The sequence below is a fragment of the Psammomys obesus genome, unplaced genomic scaffold, assembly GCF_907164565.1.
Source record: "Psammomys obesus unplaced genomic scaffold, mPsaObe1.curated_primary_1811, whole genome shotgun sequence".
In the NCBI taxonomy this organism is placed as follows: Eukaryota; Metazoa; Chordata; class Mammalia; order Rodentia; family Muridae; genus Psammomys; species Psammomys obesus.
Window position 1 is genome coordinate 4,025,341 of NW_026590701.1, and position 16,349 is coordinate 4,041,689.

General features: G+C 38.3%; 1 protein-coding gene across 1 annotated transcript in view; it reads left to right on the plus strand.

Moving 5' to 3' along the window:
- Positions 1-16,349, plus strand: part of Prkd1 (protein kinase D1) — a gene marked incomplete at its 5' end in the record, with an annotated part of 352,974 nt that overhangs the window by 185,762 nt on the left and 150,863 nt on the right. The window contains one exon of the mRNA XM_055608587.1: positions 12,201-12,339. Coding sequence (XP_055464562.1) covers positions 12,201-12,339 — 139 coding nt within the window. The remainder of the gene's footprint in view (positions 1-12,200; positions 12,340-16,349) is intronic.

Sequence of the window (16,349 nt, forward strand, 5' to 3'; positions counted from 1 at the left end):
AAGATAAACTCAAACAGATTATGGCCATCCGTAAAGAAATAGAGGAAGTTGCAGCCAAACACTTTGTGGCCTTTAGAGAGGAAATACTTGAATCACTGAAAAAATAAAAGAAACAGAGGATTGTTCAAACAAACAGCTGAAGGAATTGAAGGAAAAACAGGAAAATACAGTCAGACAGGTGAAGGAAAATAACAAAATGGCTCAAGACCTGAAGACAGAATTGGAAAAGTTAAAGAAAACACAAATGGAGGAAATTGAGGAGAGAAAGAACTTAGGAAAGAAAACAGGAAATATAGAGGTAGGCATAACCAATAGACTACAAGAGATGGAAGAAAGAATCTCAGGTGTGGAAGATACAATGGAAGAAATCGATGTATCTGTCAAAGAAAATGTTAAATCTAAAAAATTCCTGACACAGACCGTCCAAGAAAAAATAAAAAGACAAAACCTAAGGATAATAGGAATAGAGGAAAAAGAAGATTCCCTCCTCCAAGGGCCAGAAAATATTTTCAACAAAATAATTGAAGAAAATTTCCCCAACTTAAAGGAGAGGCCAATAAGAATACAAGAAGCCTACAGAACATCCAATAAATTAGACCAGAAAAGAAAATCCTTCTGCCACATAATAATCAAAACAGTAAGTATACAGAACAAAGAAAAGCTACTAAAGACTGCAACGGAAAAAGGCCAAGTAACATATACTGGCAAACCCATCAGAATCACGCCTGACTTTTCAACAGAGACTATGAAAGCCAGAAGGGCCTGGACGGATATCATGCAGACCCTAAGACAACACAGATGTCAACCCAGGCTACTATACCCCGCAAAACTCTCAGTCATCATAGACTGAGAAAACGAGATATTCAGTGACAAAAACAAATTTCAACAATACCTACAAAAAAATCCAGCATTACAGAAGACACTAGAAGGGAAAATACAACGCAAGAAAACTAGCTACTTTCAAGGAAACACAGGAAATAATTAACTACAGTAAAACAATAAATAACCAAGCACACAAACTTACTAACACAGCCAACATCAAAATCAAAGGATCTAACAGCCACTGGTCATTAATCTCTCTCAACATCAATGGACTCAATTCTCCAATAAAAAGACACAGACTAGCAGAATGAATGCATAAACAAGACCCAGCAATTTGTTGCATACAAGAAACACACCTAAGTCACAAAGGTAGATATTACCTGAAGATAAGGGAATGGAAGACAGCTTTCCAAGCAAATGGACCCAAGAAGCAAGCAGGAGTAGCCATTCTAATATCTGATAAAATAGGCTTTTAACCAAAATTAATCAAAAGAGATGGAGAAGGAGACTTCATACTCATCAAGGGAATATTCCACCAGGAAGACATCACAATCCTGAACATCTATGCCCCAAATACAAGAGCACCCACATTTGTAAAAGGAACTGATAAAACTTAAACCATGCATAGATCCCCACACATTAATAGTGGGAGACTTCAACACCCCACTCTAAACAAAAGATATGTCAATAAAACAGAAATTAAACAAAGAAACAATGTCTTTAACAGAGGTCATGTTAAATGACCTCTGTTCATTTAACAGAACCTTACACCCAAACACAAAAGAATTTACTTTCTTCTCAGCACCTCATGGAACCTTCTCCAAAATAGACCATATCTTGGGTCACAAAGCAAGCCTCAGGAGATACAAGAAGATTGAAATAATCCCTTGTATCCTATCTGATCACCATGGAATAAAGCTGGACCTCACCAACAACAGAAATAGCAAAAAGCCTACACACTCATGGAAATTGAACAACTTGCTACTAAATGACAGCTAGATCAGGGAAGAAATAAGGAAAGAAATTAAAGTCTTCCTAAAATTCAATGAAAATGAAGGCACAACATACCCAAACTTGTGGGACACAATGAAAGCAGTGCTAAGAGGAAAGTTCATAGCACTATGTGCCTTCCAGAAGAAATTCGAGACAGCTCATTCAAGCTTCTTAATGGTTCACCTGAAAACCCTAGAAAAAGAAGAAGCAGACACACCAAAAAGGAGTAGATGGCTCAAAAAAATCAAACTCAGGGCTTAAATCAATCAATTAGAAACAAATAAAACAATTCAATGAATCAATGAAACCAAGAGCTGGTTCTTTGAGAAAATCAACAAAATAGACAAAAGCTTAGCCAAGCTAACTAAAAGGCAGAGAGACACCACCCAAATCAACAAAATCAGAAATGAATAGGGGGACATAACTACAGACACTGAGGAAATCCAAACAACTATTAGGACTGTCTTCAAAAGTCTATATGCCACAAAATTTGAAAATCTAAATGAAATGGACAATTTTCTTGATTGATTCGACTTACCAAAGCTGAATCAGGACCAGGTAAATCAATTAAATAGTCCTATATCCCCCAAGAAAATAGAAGCAGTCATTGAAAGTCTTCCATACAAAAAGCCCTGGACCAGATGGCTTCAGCACAGAATTCTACCAAACCTTCAAAGAAGAGCTAACTCCAATTTTCTTCAAAGTATTCCACAAAATAGAAACAGAAGAAACATTACCAAACTCATTCTATGAAGTCATAGTCACCTTGGTACCTAAACCTTACAAAGACCCAACAAAGAAACAGAATTTCAGCCCAATCTCCCTCATGAACATTGATGCAAAAATACTCAACAAAATACTTGCAAACAGAATACAAGAACACATCAAAGATATTATCCACTATGACCAAGTTGGCTTCATCCCAGGTGTGCAGGGGTGGTTCAATATACAGAAATCCATCAATGTGATCCACCATATTAACAAACTGAAAGAAAAAAACCACATGATAATCTCCCTAGATGCTGAATAAGCATTTGACAAAATCCAACATCCATTCATGTTTAAAGTATTGGAGAGATCAGGGATAAAAGGCACATATCTAAACATAGTAAAGGCGATATACAGCAAGCCTATAGCCAACAATCAATAAATGGGACCTCATGAAACTGAAAATCTTCTGTAAAGCAAAGGACACCGTCATCAAAACAAAACGACTGGCTACAGATTTGGAAAGGATCTTCACCAACCCTTTATCTGACAGAGGACTAATATCCAGTATATATAAAGAACTAAAGAAGCTGAAAAGCAGCAAGCCAAGTAATCTAATTAAAAAAATGGGCAACAGAGCTAAACAGAGAATTCTCAATAGAAGAATATAGAATGGCAGAGAAACACTTAAAGAAATGCTCAACATCATTAGCCATCAGGAAATGCAAATCAAAACGACCCTGAGATTTCACCTTACACCCATCAGAATAGCTAAGATCAAAAACTCAAGTGACAACACATGCTGGAGAGGCTGTGGAGAAAGGGGAACCCTCCTCCACTGCTGGTGGGAATGTAAACTTGTACAACCACTCTGGAAACAAATCTGGCGCTTTCTCAGACAACTAGGAATAGTGCTTCCTCAAGATCCAGCCATACCACTTCTAGGCATATATCCAAAAGAGGCTCAAGTACACAATAAGGACATTTGCTCAACCATGTTTGTAGCAGCTTTATTTGTAATAGCCAGAAGCTGGAAACAGCCCAGATGCCCTTCAACTGATGTTTGGATGCAGAAATTGTGGTACATCTACACAAAGGAATATTACTCACCAATGAAAAATAAGGAAATCATGAAATTTGCAGGTAAATGGTGATACCTGGAAAGGAACATCCTGAGTGAGCTGTCCCAGAAGCAGCAAGATACACATGGTATATACTCACTCATATAGACATGTAATATAGGATAAACCTACTAAAATCCGTACATCTAAAGAAACTAATCAAGAGAGAGGACCCTGAGTAAAATGCTCATTCCCATCCCAAAAGGTAAAGAGGAAGGACATCAAAGAAGAAGAAGAAAACAGGAAACAAGCTAGAAACCTGCCACAGAGGGCCTCTGAAAGGCTCTGCCCTGCAGACTATCAAAGCAGATGCTGAGACTTATGGCCAACCCTTTGGGCAGAGTGCATGGAATCTTATGTAAGAAGTGGGAAATAGTAAGATCTGGAGAGGATGGGAACTCCCCAAGGAAAGCAACAGAACCAGAAATTTGAACACAGGGGTCTTCCCACAGACTCATACTCCAACCAAGTACCATGCATGGGGATAACCTAGAACCCCTGCACAGATGTAGCCCATGGCAGTTTAGTGTCCAAGAGGATTACATAGTAATGGGAAGAGGGACTGCCTCTGACATAATCTGATTGACCTGCTCTTTGATCACCTCCCTTGATAAGGGAGCTGCCTTACCAAGCCACAGAAGTTGACAATGCAGCCACTCCTGATGAGACCTGATAGACTAAGATCAGAAGGAAGGAGAGGAGGACCTCCCCTATTAGTGGACTTGGGGCGGGGCAATCGTGAAGAAGGGGGTGGGAGAGTGGGATCAGAGGGGTGGAGGGAGGGGCTTATGGGAGGAAACAAAGTGAATAAAGTGTAATTAATAAAAAAAATCATCTACATTTAACTCTACAATCAATATAGCTTTCTAAAGTTCACCAAGGTTATAAGAAATAAATTCAGTTGAAAATTTCAGTCTTCATAAAGATATAAGGATTAATAACAGTAAAAATGATAACCAAAAAGAAAGTTATCCTTCATTTTAAAGACAAATACTTTAAACAAAAAGATTGACGTTATACCTTGGCATTTATAATATACATTTATAATATAAATTATATCTTGGCATTTATAATATCATTTTAATATGTAATAGTCGGCATTTATAATATTCTTAGGTATTAAAAAATGGTGAAACAGCATGAAGGAGGAGTGACCATCAAGCCTCCAGTGTGTGACCCTCGGTAGACATTAAATGTGCTCGTGTAACCATACATGACAGTGTGGCTGCTGGGTACATCAGGAAGCTAAATGTGAAAGACTCTCAAAGAGCGCAAAAAAAAAAAAAAAAAAAAAAAAAAAAAAGACAGAAAGTGGCATGCAACAAAACAGCATGCCTGTGTGGGTTCCTTCTTCAGTTTTTAGCAAATGATACTTTAGAAGATCAGTTATATTCTGGGCTATAGAACATCCTAGAAAATCTTAAAAGTTACCCGTCATATGGTTTGGACCATAAGAAAAACAATTAGGAATAATGAACATGAAGACAGGAAATGCCTGAGTATTTAGAAATTTACAAGTATCTTCTGAAAAACTGTTAAATTGATGATTAATTAAAAATGTATAATATGTACAAAGTATATTTTAACATTTAAATTAACAAATATAAATTTATATTTTACCATATATTACATGATTATTTTTAATTATTTATAAGTGTATGATAGTCATTATGGATAGCTCAACTGAGCATTTTAATATGCATTTCTATAAGAAGTTATTTTTCACTAAAAGCACTAACTGTTCACGTGGGCTTACAGATAACTAAAAACAGTAAGTTTTATAGCTCTGTGTTCATTTTCTGTCTCCTTTGTCTTAAGGTCTGGGTCAAAGTGCTGTTTAAATCTCCATAGAATCAGTCATTTAAGAAACTCTCTCTAAAGCTGAACTCTTCCCACCTCAGTGTTGACACACCAAGATGAGAGTGGTTTTCATTTCCAACAGATTGTCCACTTCCAGCCTCCACAGGGTACTGTTTCAGACTCCTGGAGTGGTGTCCTGAGGTCTTCGGAGATTACTAAACATATTTTAGGAAGAGTGCAGCTTTATGGGCAGATGGCCCTGTGTTGAGACTGCCCCCTAAAGAGAAGCAGGCCTTTCAAAGGAACCAAATTTTCCCCATTCTCAGATCAGAGGTCTGTGAAATAAACATCCTGTGAAATAAACAGCTTGTTCCCTGATTGCTGCCTGGAGCAGCAGCAATTTCCTCAGCATCAAAGTAGGTTGCACCTGGAACAGTGGCAATTTCCTGGACCAGAACTACTGCAATGACCAACAAGTCCACAGGGCACAAGCATCTCTCACTCCCTGTACTCTGTCTTCATAATGAGGACAGCCTTGGATGTAGTAGCTTCAACCCTAAAGACAGAGCTGAAATTTTCATCTCCTATTGCTTTATGGTGTGATCAGATGGAATCAAATTCCTATCCCAGTTTTCATCATTTAGTTTTGCATTTGTTCTGGTCCCTGATGTTTTGGACCGAAGAGTTAGGTATCTGACATAATAATAGCACCTTTTAATAGCACCTCTCATGTGTATCTTTTTTTATTTTTTTAATGTAGCAAGAACACTATCTAATTGGTCATTTGACAAGACACCAATATATTATTAGCTCTCTTCACTGAATAATACAATGTATGTTTTGACCTCTTTCACTGATGTAACTGAAAGTTTGTTCATCTTTGGCCAAGCTCAGTCCAATCCCCACCTCATCTTCAATTCCCTTGGTATCTGCCATTTTATTCTCTGCTACCATGGGTTCAACTTTGATAGACTCCATGCATCAGTGTGATTCTTTTATCTTTCTGTCTCTGCCTCTGGCTCATTCCACTGAACATAATTTCTCCTAGGCTCATTCATTTTACTGTAAGTTACAAGATACTCTTTTTATATGATGTCTGAAATAGTTGCCACTGTGTAGCATTTGTAGTCATTTACCTGTTAAAGAATATTTGTTTTATTCTTCATCATGACTGTTATAAACTGTACAAGAATTTGCACATGTGAATTGAACAAGCAACTACAAATGTTCCTGATATCAATTTCTGTGGATGTGTGTTCTCCTTTTTTTCCCCTTCTGCTGTCTCTTCTGTCTCTGGAAGCTTCATTCAGCAGAGCTTCACAAAACAATGTTTAAAAAATTCATCAGATGTATCACAAAGTGTAAGAAAAATACCTGTAGAAAACACATAATGAAAACATCTAAAAAATAAATAAAAGTTTAAAACTGAAAAGAAGATAAAAGATGTAAAGAAGGATGAAGGAATTAGTGAAACATTCTCTCTCTGTAAGAAGTAATGATCATGTGTGAACACCAAGTACATGAAAAGATCGTTATTCATGCAAATTAAAGCTAAGACATGTGAACATTCCCTTTTGGAATGTGTACAGTGACAACATATGAGATGGCTTTTTAAGGACACATGGCAGCTGGAATCCTCATTCATTACTAAAGAATTGCCAAGGGACCATCACCTTGGACATACAAACAGCTTCCACTAAATTTGGCCAGATAACCACCGTGCACATCAGAAATAAAAACGTATGTTCTCCCATAAACTTCTGTGAACATTGGTGCTGGCGTTATTGTGACCATAAAAACCCAGAACTGACTAACTGAAATGTTTCCTAGTTCTAGCATGAATGTGCACATCCAGTGCTGTGACCCGTTCAGGAGAGTATGGAGGAGACGTTCAATAACCACAACACCAGGAAGTCTCATAATGACTGTGCTAGATGGAAAAGACCACGCTCCTTTTTCTTTTCTTTTTCTTCTTTTTTGTGTTTTAATTTATTTGCTGTCGATTAGCTTTTTTTGTTTTGTTTTGTATTGTTTTGTTTGTCATTTTGACACAAGCTAGAGTTATCTAGGAAGAGGAACCCCAGCTGAGAAACTGCCTTCATCATATTACCTGTAGACAATTCTTTATGGTGTTTCCATTATAATGGTGGGTGTGGGAGGGTCAGCCTCACTTGGGGTAGTGCCTCCATGGGGCAAGTTGGACTGTGTCAGCATGCAGAGCAAGCCAAGGGTAGTTAGAAAGCCAGGAAGAGTAGTTCCTCCCTGCCTTCTGCTTCAATTTCTGCCCTCAGCTTCCTGCCTTGGCTTCCCCTAATGGTGGACTGTGACCCATAAGCCAAATAAACAGAATCCTCTCCAGGTTGCTTTTGGTCACGATGCTTATCACAGCAATAGAGACCTAACTGGGACAGAAATTGGTACCAGGTGCATGGGCTGTTGTTGACAGACAAGATCATGGTCTTTAGAGGACTGTGGAATGAGTTTGGACCTTTGACCTGTAAAACTCATTGGGTGCTCAAAGCTGAATGAGCTGTTGTAAGCACTTGAAAATAGGACTTCTGAAAGAGATGCAGACAATGGGGGTCTGGCTTGTGACATTTCAAAGGGAAGCAAAGAATATCAGGGCTATAGGATCAGCTATGATGAATAAAAGGCCAGCACCAATAAAGCAAAACAATCTTTGCTTTAATGGGATAGTTGGTACTGGTTAGCTGAGGCAGACAAATCAGCTGTAGTTAAGAAGAGGAGAGCATGATCAAGCAAAGTTTTCCAAGTTATTGCTATAGTGTCAGCACACACAAGCTGTGGTCTGGGGTGGTCAAGGCTAATCCTCATGCTGGCAAGTAAACTAAGTAATGTATCATAGTTGCCCAGTGGTACTGCTTTTGAAGGTATGAATGAGTCATGAAGAATAACTGAAGTTTGGTGCTGTATGGCAGGGCTGGGGTCCCTGAAGAGGAGCCAGAAGAGGCCATTGGTGACGGTGCAGCCTCAGTTGCACTGGAAACCCCAGCATGTTGCACATTCTGTGAGACAAGGACAGTAGCAGCTGTGTAGTGGAGCCTTCCTGAGACTATGAGAGCTGTGTGCTCTGTGGATAGCAGATCCAGAGAAGTGGAGCCCAATAGCTCTTTGGAGCCTCAAAGACTGTGCATTTCAGATATTGAACACGGGGCAGCTTACACTGTTGGAATTCTGATTTTACTTTAATTTAATAGTAACTGTGCCCTGGTTCTTCCCTTTTACAATAGAAAGTATGTGACTTACTTTAATTTTACAGAAATCCACTATTAAGAGCTTTGTTAAGGTCACTGAATTTTAAAGTGTTTGAACTTTTAAAGAATGTGAGTTTTTAAGTTATATTTTATATTGTAATCTTTATATGAACATGACGTCTTAGGGACAAATAAGAAGGGAATGGTTTTAGATGAATAGTGATGTGTCTGTCTGTCAGTTTAACAAGGGGTCAATTGTGCTTGCTAATTTCTTTTAGGGGGATCAACTTGACAAGATCTGGTGTTAGATGGGAAGAGGAACCTCAGTGGACAAATGTCTTTATCAGATTGCTGCCTGTAGGCAAATCCATAGGGCATTTTCTTAATTAATGATTGATATGGAAGGTCCCAGTTCACAGGGGGTAATACTGCCTCTGGGCAGATGGTCCTGGATTTTATATGCAGATCAGATAAACAAGCAAGTCAGTTAAGCCACACTCCTCCAGCAGTTCAGTTCCTGCCCTGAACTTCCTAGTGATGGACTGTAACCTGTAAGCGAGCAAACACAAACAAGCAAATACCCTTTGCTCCTCAAGTTGCTTTTAGTCATGATATTTATCACAGCAATAGAAACCTCACTAGAACATTTGCCTTACTTTTAGTTTTTGCTTTTATGTGATTGGTTTTTTGCCTTCATTTTTTCAATTATTATTTAACAGCATAATAAATTTACATATGTCCTTAAATGCATTTCTCTCTACCCTTTCTCCCTCTTATTTCTCTTCTATCACTATTAACCCTATCTTCCCTTTCAGTCCATGTCCCAGATTCATGATATTTGTGAGGTATTTTTTTTTTTTGTGACTCTTTTATTTTAATTGAAAATTTATGTATCATGGCCCCGGTTATCTTGACCCTCTTGAAAGGCCAAATTACGGAGATAAAGGTCAATATCTAAGGGCTGGCAGAATAGATTGTCAATATGATGGTTGATTATGCATGGGGAGATTACAAAATGGTTGTGGCTATGGTTTCAGTAGTATCTGTCTTTCTTGTTTGTCTGACCATCTCTATTCATTTATCAGTCTAGCAGTCTATCTATTCATCGTCTGTGTATCTTTTTATCTGTTAAACATCTGTAAATCTGTAGATACATATAGCATGTGGTGAAGCTTTGGCTCAAGCTATATATATATATATATTCATATATATATACACACAATATATATATGTGTATATATATACACACACATATATATACATATATATATAATATATATACACACAAAATATATATATATATATATGTGTGTGTATACACACACACACACACACAATATTATTTGGAACAATTAAAGTGGACATAATGTATAGAGCCATATTTGGCCCTTAATAGTAAGTCCATATATGGAAAATATTTCTTCACATATAAGTCTACGTAGAATGAATGAAAAATCATACAGTTGTTTAAGTGTAGAAATTGATAAGGTGATTTTCAAATTCACATGGATTATGAGTAATATAATTTAATACAATATATAATTTTCAAAATTACCTTGCCAGGGAAGGAATTTGAAGGAGGAGTTACCATACCTAATTTCTAGGCTTAGTAAAGAGCTATAATAATTATTAATCCGAGTGACACTGGTATAAGATGGACATCTACGCCCACACACACTCCTCTTAAGAACCAGCAATACAACTCCTAGGTGTTTACCCACATGAAATGAGAGCATATGCCACTAAAACACTTGTACATAAATGTTTGTAAACTTTTTATTTGTAACAGCCACAAATTAGGGGAAAAACAGATGTCCCTTTGTGGGTGAATGGACAATTATGCTAGATTCATGCAATGAAATACAAATAAACAATATCCATGCAGAGTATATAAATGGATCCCAGTAACAAAACTAATGAAGCCATAAGGCAAAAAATACCTAGAGCCTTCTGTGTAGCTTCCTATCCGTGAGACAGCGACCTGAGCTTGTGTGAGGAGACGGAGGAGGAGAGAGTGGCAGGCAGAGGACAGGGCAGACCTCAGGGGCTGGTGGCTTGATTGTGATTTTGTTTGTGTGGGTATTGATGTTAATTAAAACAGATGTATGTGCTTATGTACATTTCATGTAGTATCTGCTATTCTTCAAGGTTTTGGATTGTTTTTAGAGTAATTGTCCATTGTTTTTAAGACTGCGGAAAGTGGTATTTCTGTTTTTTCTTTGTTCTCTAATGATATGATGATATTATTGAAGATGTTTTTTAAAAAGTGAACTACTTTTTCTCTTTTAATTAGCACAGTAGAAGTGGTGACATCATTTCAGCTGCTGTGTTTATTTTAGGAACGTCTAAGAGACATGCAGAAGTGGTTTTAAGCCTTGTCATCAACATAGACTTCTAAAAGCCCAGAATGTTCTGAATATATTTATTTTTAATTTATACAAAAAAGCTCACATGAATGAAGCCTCTAATTTTATGAATAAGAAAAAGAGGGATTCATAATGCACTGCGCTTTCCCTCAGAACATATTAGGTTCTGGACATTTATTACAGTAGAAAGCCTGGGCTGCCCTGGACTCTGTTTGACAGAGACTAGCCTGCAACCTACAACTCTTCAATTTTGCTTGCTCTGGTTAGAGAGGGATGGGACTCCAAGCAAGGGCCTCTGCTGTTCACTCACATATACTGAAATGGGTGTGAGATCCAACACCAGTTCCAGTACCTGAGAGAGCCTTCTTCCCTGCCTTGTGGTTGTCCCCTCTAGATTACAGAGCTTGACCCTGGAAAGGTAACAGCAATCAGTAATCCCATGAGAGGGCCATGTGCCTGCAGAACTCTTCACTTCCCAAAGTTCAGGTTGTATCAGTAGCTTCTGTGTTTTAGTGAGAATCCTTCTTGAAGGGGCAGATACCTTTTTGGTAGTGCTCATATGATCTTGGACTTACAGTATGAGGGAAAGGAAGGAGCATAGTGAGGAGAGCCAAAAGAGAGGTGCTTTGTCTAGCCTGGATCTGTCTTGAGTCAGAGGATCTAGGTCCCACTTCTGTGCCCTCAGTGTGTTTAGTTTCTTTGAGTCATATGTATTCGTGAATATGTCAAAATAGACTGACTTGGGTGTTAGTAGTTTGTTTGTTTGTTTGGTTGTTTTTTTGCCGAATTGTCAAGTTCCATGTAACAGAATTTTAATAATAAGCTGATTTCTGTTTTAGCTGAGAAAACGCATTCTTGTCCTCATACCTCCTAGTATGCCTGGTGTGGTACTTAATCATGTTACTATAGAAACTTCCTTGATTTGTTTTCTGCTTCTTTGTTAATTAGAGAACCACGTGGTCATTCCTTATTGGCCTTCTGAGGTACAGCTTTTCTCCTACCAAAGGACTCTTTGAATACTGAGTCTGGCATTCATTTATTTTAAATTGAATGTTCTGGATATGTGTGCTTTTTCTAATTAGGTTATATTTATGCCCTGACATGTATTTTATTTCTTATTTAGGACAAAATATTTAGGAAGGTTTTGACATCTAAACTATTGAATTGCATTTCAGTTCCCTGAATGCGGTTTCTATGGACTGTACGATAAGATACTGCTTTTCCGTCATGATCCTACCTCTGAAAACATCCTTCAGCTGGTGAAAATGGCAAGTGACATCCAGGAGGGTGATCTTATTGAAGTGGTCCTGTCAGGTACGATCCTGGTTTCCTCATCTGTGGTTGATTGTTTGTTTTTGAAGAATTCTTGGGCATGGGTTACTAAGTACTGTAATGCATATATAATATACTGGTTTTCAACATGAGGTATTTTTAGCTCTGTCTCCATGACTTTCAAACTTATTTTGGAAAACTTCTAGCCTGGAGGTTTACATCTGAAATCTCAGCACTGTCATGCTGAAACAGAAGCATCATGAGTTCAAGGCCAACTTGAGGTAGAGTGAGTTCCAGATCAGATTTGCCTGCATAAAGGAGACTATTTCAAGCAAGAATGAAAATTAGAAGAGAATCTGGCCTTTTTTACACCTAGTAAGGACTCTGTTATATATTTCTATTGTGTGCTTTCTCCCATCTTCTAAGATACACTTATGCCCATATTCATACCCATTCCATTCTTATACTCAAACTCACATTAATAGATTCATTCCATTTAGCGACTTGAAAGATTTCAGGAGCACAAGTAGTTATCTCAACAGTGATATTGAGGTGCCCATCAGGACCCCAAATACCTAGAGACCAATAAAGAATAGTAGAAAGAGCTCTTAATTTACTATGGAATGCCGAGACAAAAAGCAGTGGAGATGGATTAGGTCCCACTCTTCCCATGACATTGATTAACTCATTCGCTGAGAATGCTGTGTTTATGTCTGCACACACTTGTATTTGTCTTAAAATTTAAAAGTTATTGATATTAGTACACATCAATACAGAAAAAAATGGTGAAGTTAACATTAAGAATGTAGCATACAGGAAGAGCTGCAGCACAGGTTCCTCCAGTGCTAGGCAGCTGGAGCAGAGATCATAACTATGTCCAGGTTTTTATGGTTCATGGAGTCACTATTGAGAAACTGGGATTCCATGGCTCCTCTCTGTTCTCTGACTTTTGTTGCCTACTGACTCTTTGACTATAGGAAATCCATTAGCTTGATCTTTTAGACTTTTTTTCTTGGAGTTCTTTACCTTGTAGATAGGTGTCCTTCATTTCCTGTATCTATTGATTTATTTTGCTGTGCTTTGCTTCCAATCACTTTTTGTCTCTTGGTTGTATTAAGTCCTTATTTGCATCCCTTGCACTGGGCATCTTATCATAAAATAAATTTTCATTTAACAAAAAAACATATTTTTTATTGTTTCTGTAAAGAACTCTTGCTAAATAAAAGTAATAAGCAAAAGCTTTGATGATTTTATATCAAATTTTCAAGTAGTCATATGCTTTTCCATGTTGCCCTTCTCTGTGGTTTTCTGGCATTTGCTTCTTGGACCCTATCATTTAAAAGTAGTTTTCTAAGTGTTCTTATTTTGGATACTATAGGGTGGCTGAAACAAATTAGTCAGAGACATTGTTTGCTTCAGTGTATTCTTGCCACATTTCATATTAAACCTGACATATTAGAGCCTGACAGCTCTCTATATAAGGTATTCTGTGTGAGTGTATTTTTCAGATGGTAACACCCAGACATACTCGAGGACTCCCCCCTCCCAGGTTTTATTCTTTTTAGTATTCTTTTTTTAAACAACAAAACATAACAAAATAAAACATACCAAGATAAAACAAAACCTGTCACATTAAAGTTGGACATGGCAAATCAACAGGTAGAAAGGAACCACAAAAGCAGGCACAAGAATGGGAGACTCACTCATTCACATGTTCAGGAGTCCCATATAAGTACTAACCTAGGAGCTATAATATGTAGCCAGTCTTTTGCTACTTTGTGGGTTCTTTTTCCCCACTCTTTATCCTCCTGGTTTCACCCACTATTTCTAGATAGAAGAGAAAGAAGGATAGAGAGGAGAGAGATTTCTGAATCAAATTTCTTCTTGTTTCTTCTTTAAACACAACTACTAAGGATTCACAACAACCTCCCGACCCCTCCTGAAAGGCCAGCAACCACAAACCCTGACTCTCAGGGCCTTAGCATTTATATACCCTATGTAAATTTCCCAGAATGCCAAGTGTCACACAATCAGAGAAACTATCTGCCGCTGGCAGAACCATGTCTCTGCTCAAGTGTGGGACAATTCATAGTCAAGTGCTGAGGACAACCAAGCACCCCAAATCCCCATACCCGGGATGAAAGCAAAAATATATTCTTAGATTATTTCTGTGTGTGGGGGTGGGGGTGGGGGTGGGTGTGTTTAAACAACTCAAAATTCCAGAATCTTACTGCAGTGATATCTATACAGAGGACCTGATGTATAACCGCAAAGGCCTCTGCTTGCTGCTCCAGTCTATGAGTTCAGTTGGTTTACAGGAGCTTGCTCTCTTGGTATCCTACATCACCTCTTGTTTCCACACTCGTTCAACCTCCTCTTCCACAGGCTTCCCTGAGATCTGAGGGGAGGGATTTGATGGAGACTTGTCATTTTAGAGCTTTGTGTTCTACGGTTTCTCTTTGTGCAATGTCTGGGTGTGGAGCCCTGCATTTGTTCTTTAGAACCTTTCCCCCATGTTCCAGTGTCTTTGTTACAGGAAAGTACTCTGCAGACTACTGAAAGACAAACCAATCTAGCCATAAAACTTATCATCTATGATCTGTCCTAGCTGCAAAACCTCGTAGGGCACTGATGGCACACAACTTGTGGGAGTAACTAACCACTGTCTTATTTGACTTAAGGCCCACTCCACAGATGGAACCTATTCGTTCCCAGAACTGCTTGGGTGACCAAAAACCAGAGACCAGATAGCCCAGAGACCTAGGGTAAAAATCAAATACCGCTGAGCTAAAAACTAAAAAATAACAGTAAAATAAGCCATAATGAATTTCTGCTATGCTCATGGATCAGTGCTCCATGTAGCCATCACCAGGGAGGCTTCTTCCTACAGCTGATACATGAGGACTTTTAACAATTAAGTTTCTAAAATTAATTTCCTTTCTCTCCATTTTTTGTATATATGTATTATATTATATTCATACATATATGTATATATTGCTATATTCATGTTTAACCTCCTAGGGCACTACAGTCCATGGGCATAAAGTTGCTTGGCTTCTCTGTCCTTGCTTGGTCCAGATATGAGTGCTGTGCTGTATTTGAGCCTATTGTCTTATGGAAGTATTCCAGATCAGCTTCACCATCATCCCACCTACCTTTTGACTGTTTAGTTGCATAGCATCAGTGAACGATGGGATTTTCCTGTTAAATGTTTTACTGTTAAATTTTGTTTATCTAAAACGTCTGTTTTCTTTTTCTCCCCACAATTAAACTTAATCTTTTACTTTGGCATAAGTACAATGTTATTTTGTTGTTGTTGTTTTTAGTGTTTCACTATCAGAAACATTTTCTAGTATAAAATCTCAGTAATAATAAAAAAATCTGGGGAAAATATAATTTTGAGGAAGACTATTTTTTCTCATTTTTTATTTTTTTATTCAGTTTACATCCTTGTTGTAGCCCTATCCCTCCTTCCCTCCCAGATGCACATTTCATCTTGCCCCTTCCCCTCCTCAGAAAAGGAAGCACCCTTTGGCATCTAGCACAGCTCATCAAATTGCAACAGGACTGAGCATGTCCTCTTCTGCTGTGGCCTGGCAAAGCAATCCTGCCATGGGAAAGTGATCAAAAAGCTGGCAAGTGAGTCCCTTACTAGAGGACCCACATGAAGCCTAAGCTGTCCATCTGCTACAACTGTGTAGGGGCCCTGGTCCAGTTCATGCATGGTCCTTGGTTGATGCTTCAGTCTCAGCAAGCCCCTGTGGTCTCTTGTTAGTTGGCTCTGTTGTTCTTCTTGTGGAGCTACTGTCACCTCTAGGTCGTTTTCTCTGTCCTTCCACTTTTCCACAAGACTTCCAAAGCATCACCAAGTGTTTGACTGTGAATGTAGGCATCTGTTTTGAGGCACTGGTGGATAGCACCTCTCAGAGGACAACTCTGGCAGGATCCTGTCTGCAAGCTTAGCAGAGTATCATTCATAGTGTCAGGGGTTGGCAGTCTCTGATAGGGAGGGTCTTTGGTTGGTCCAGGCATTGGTTGGGTATTCCTTCAAT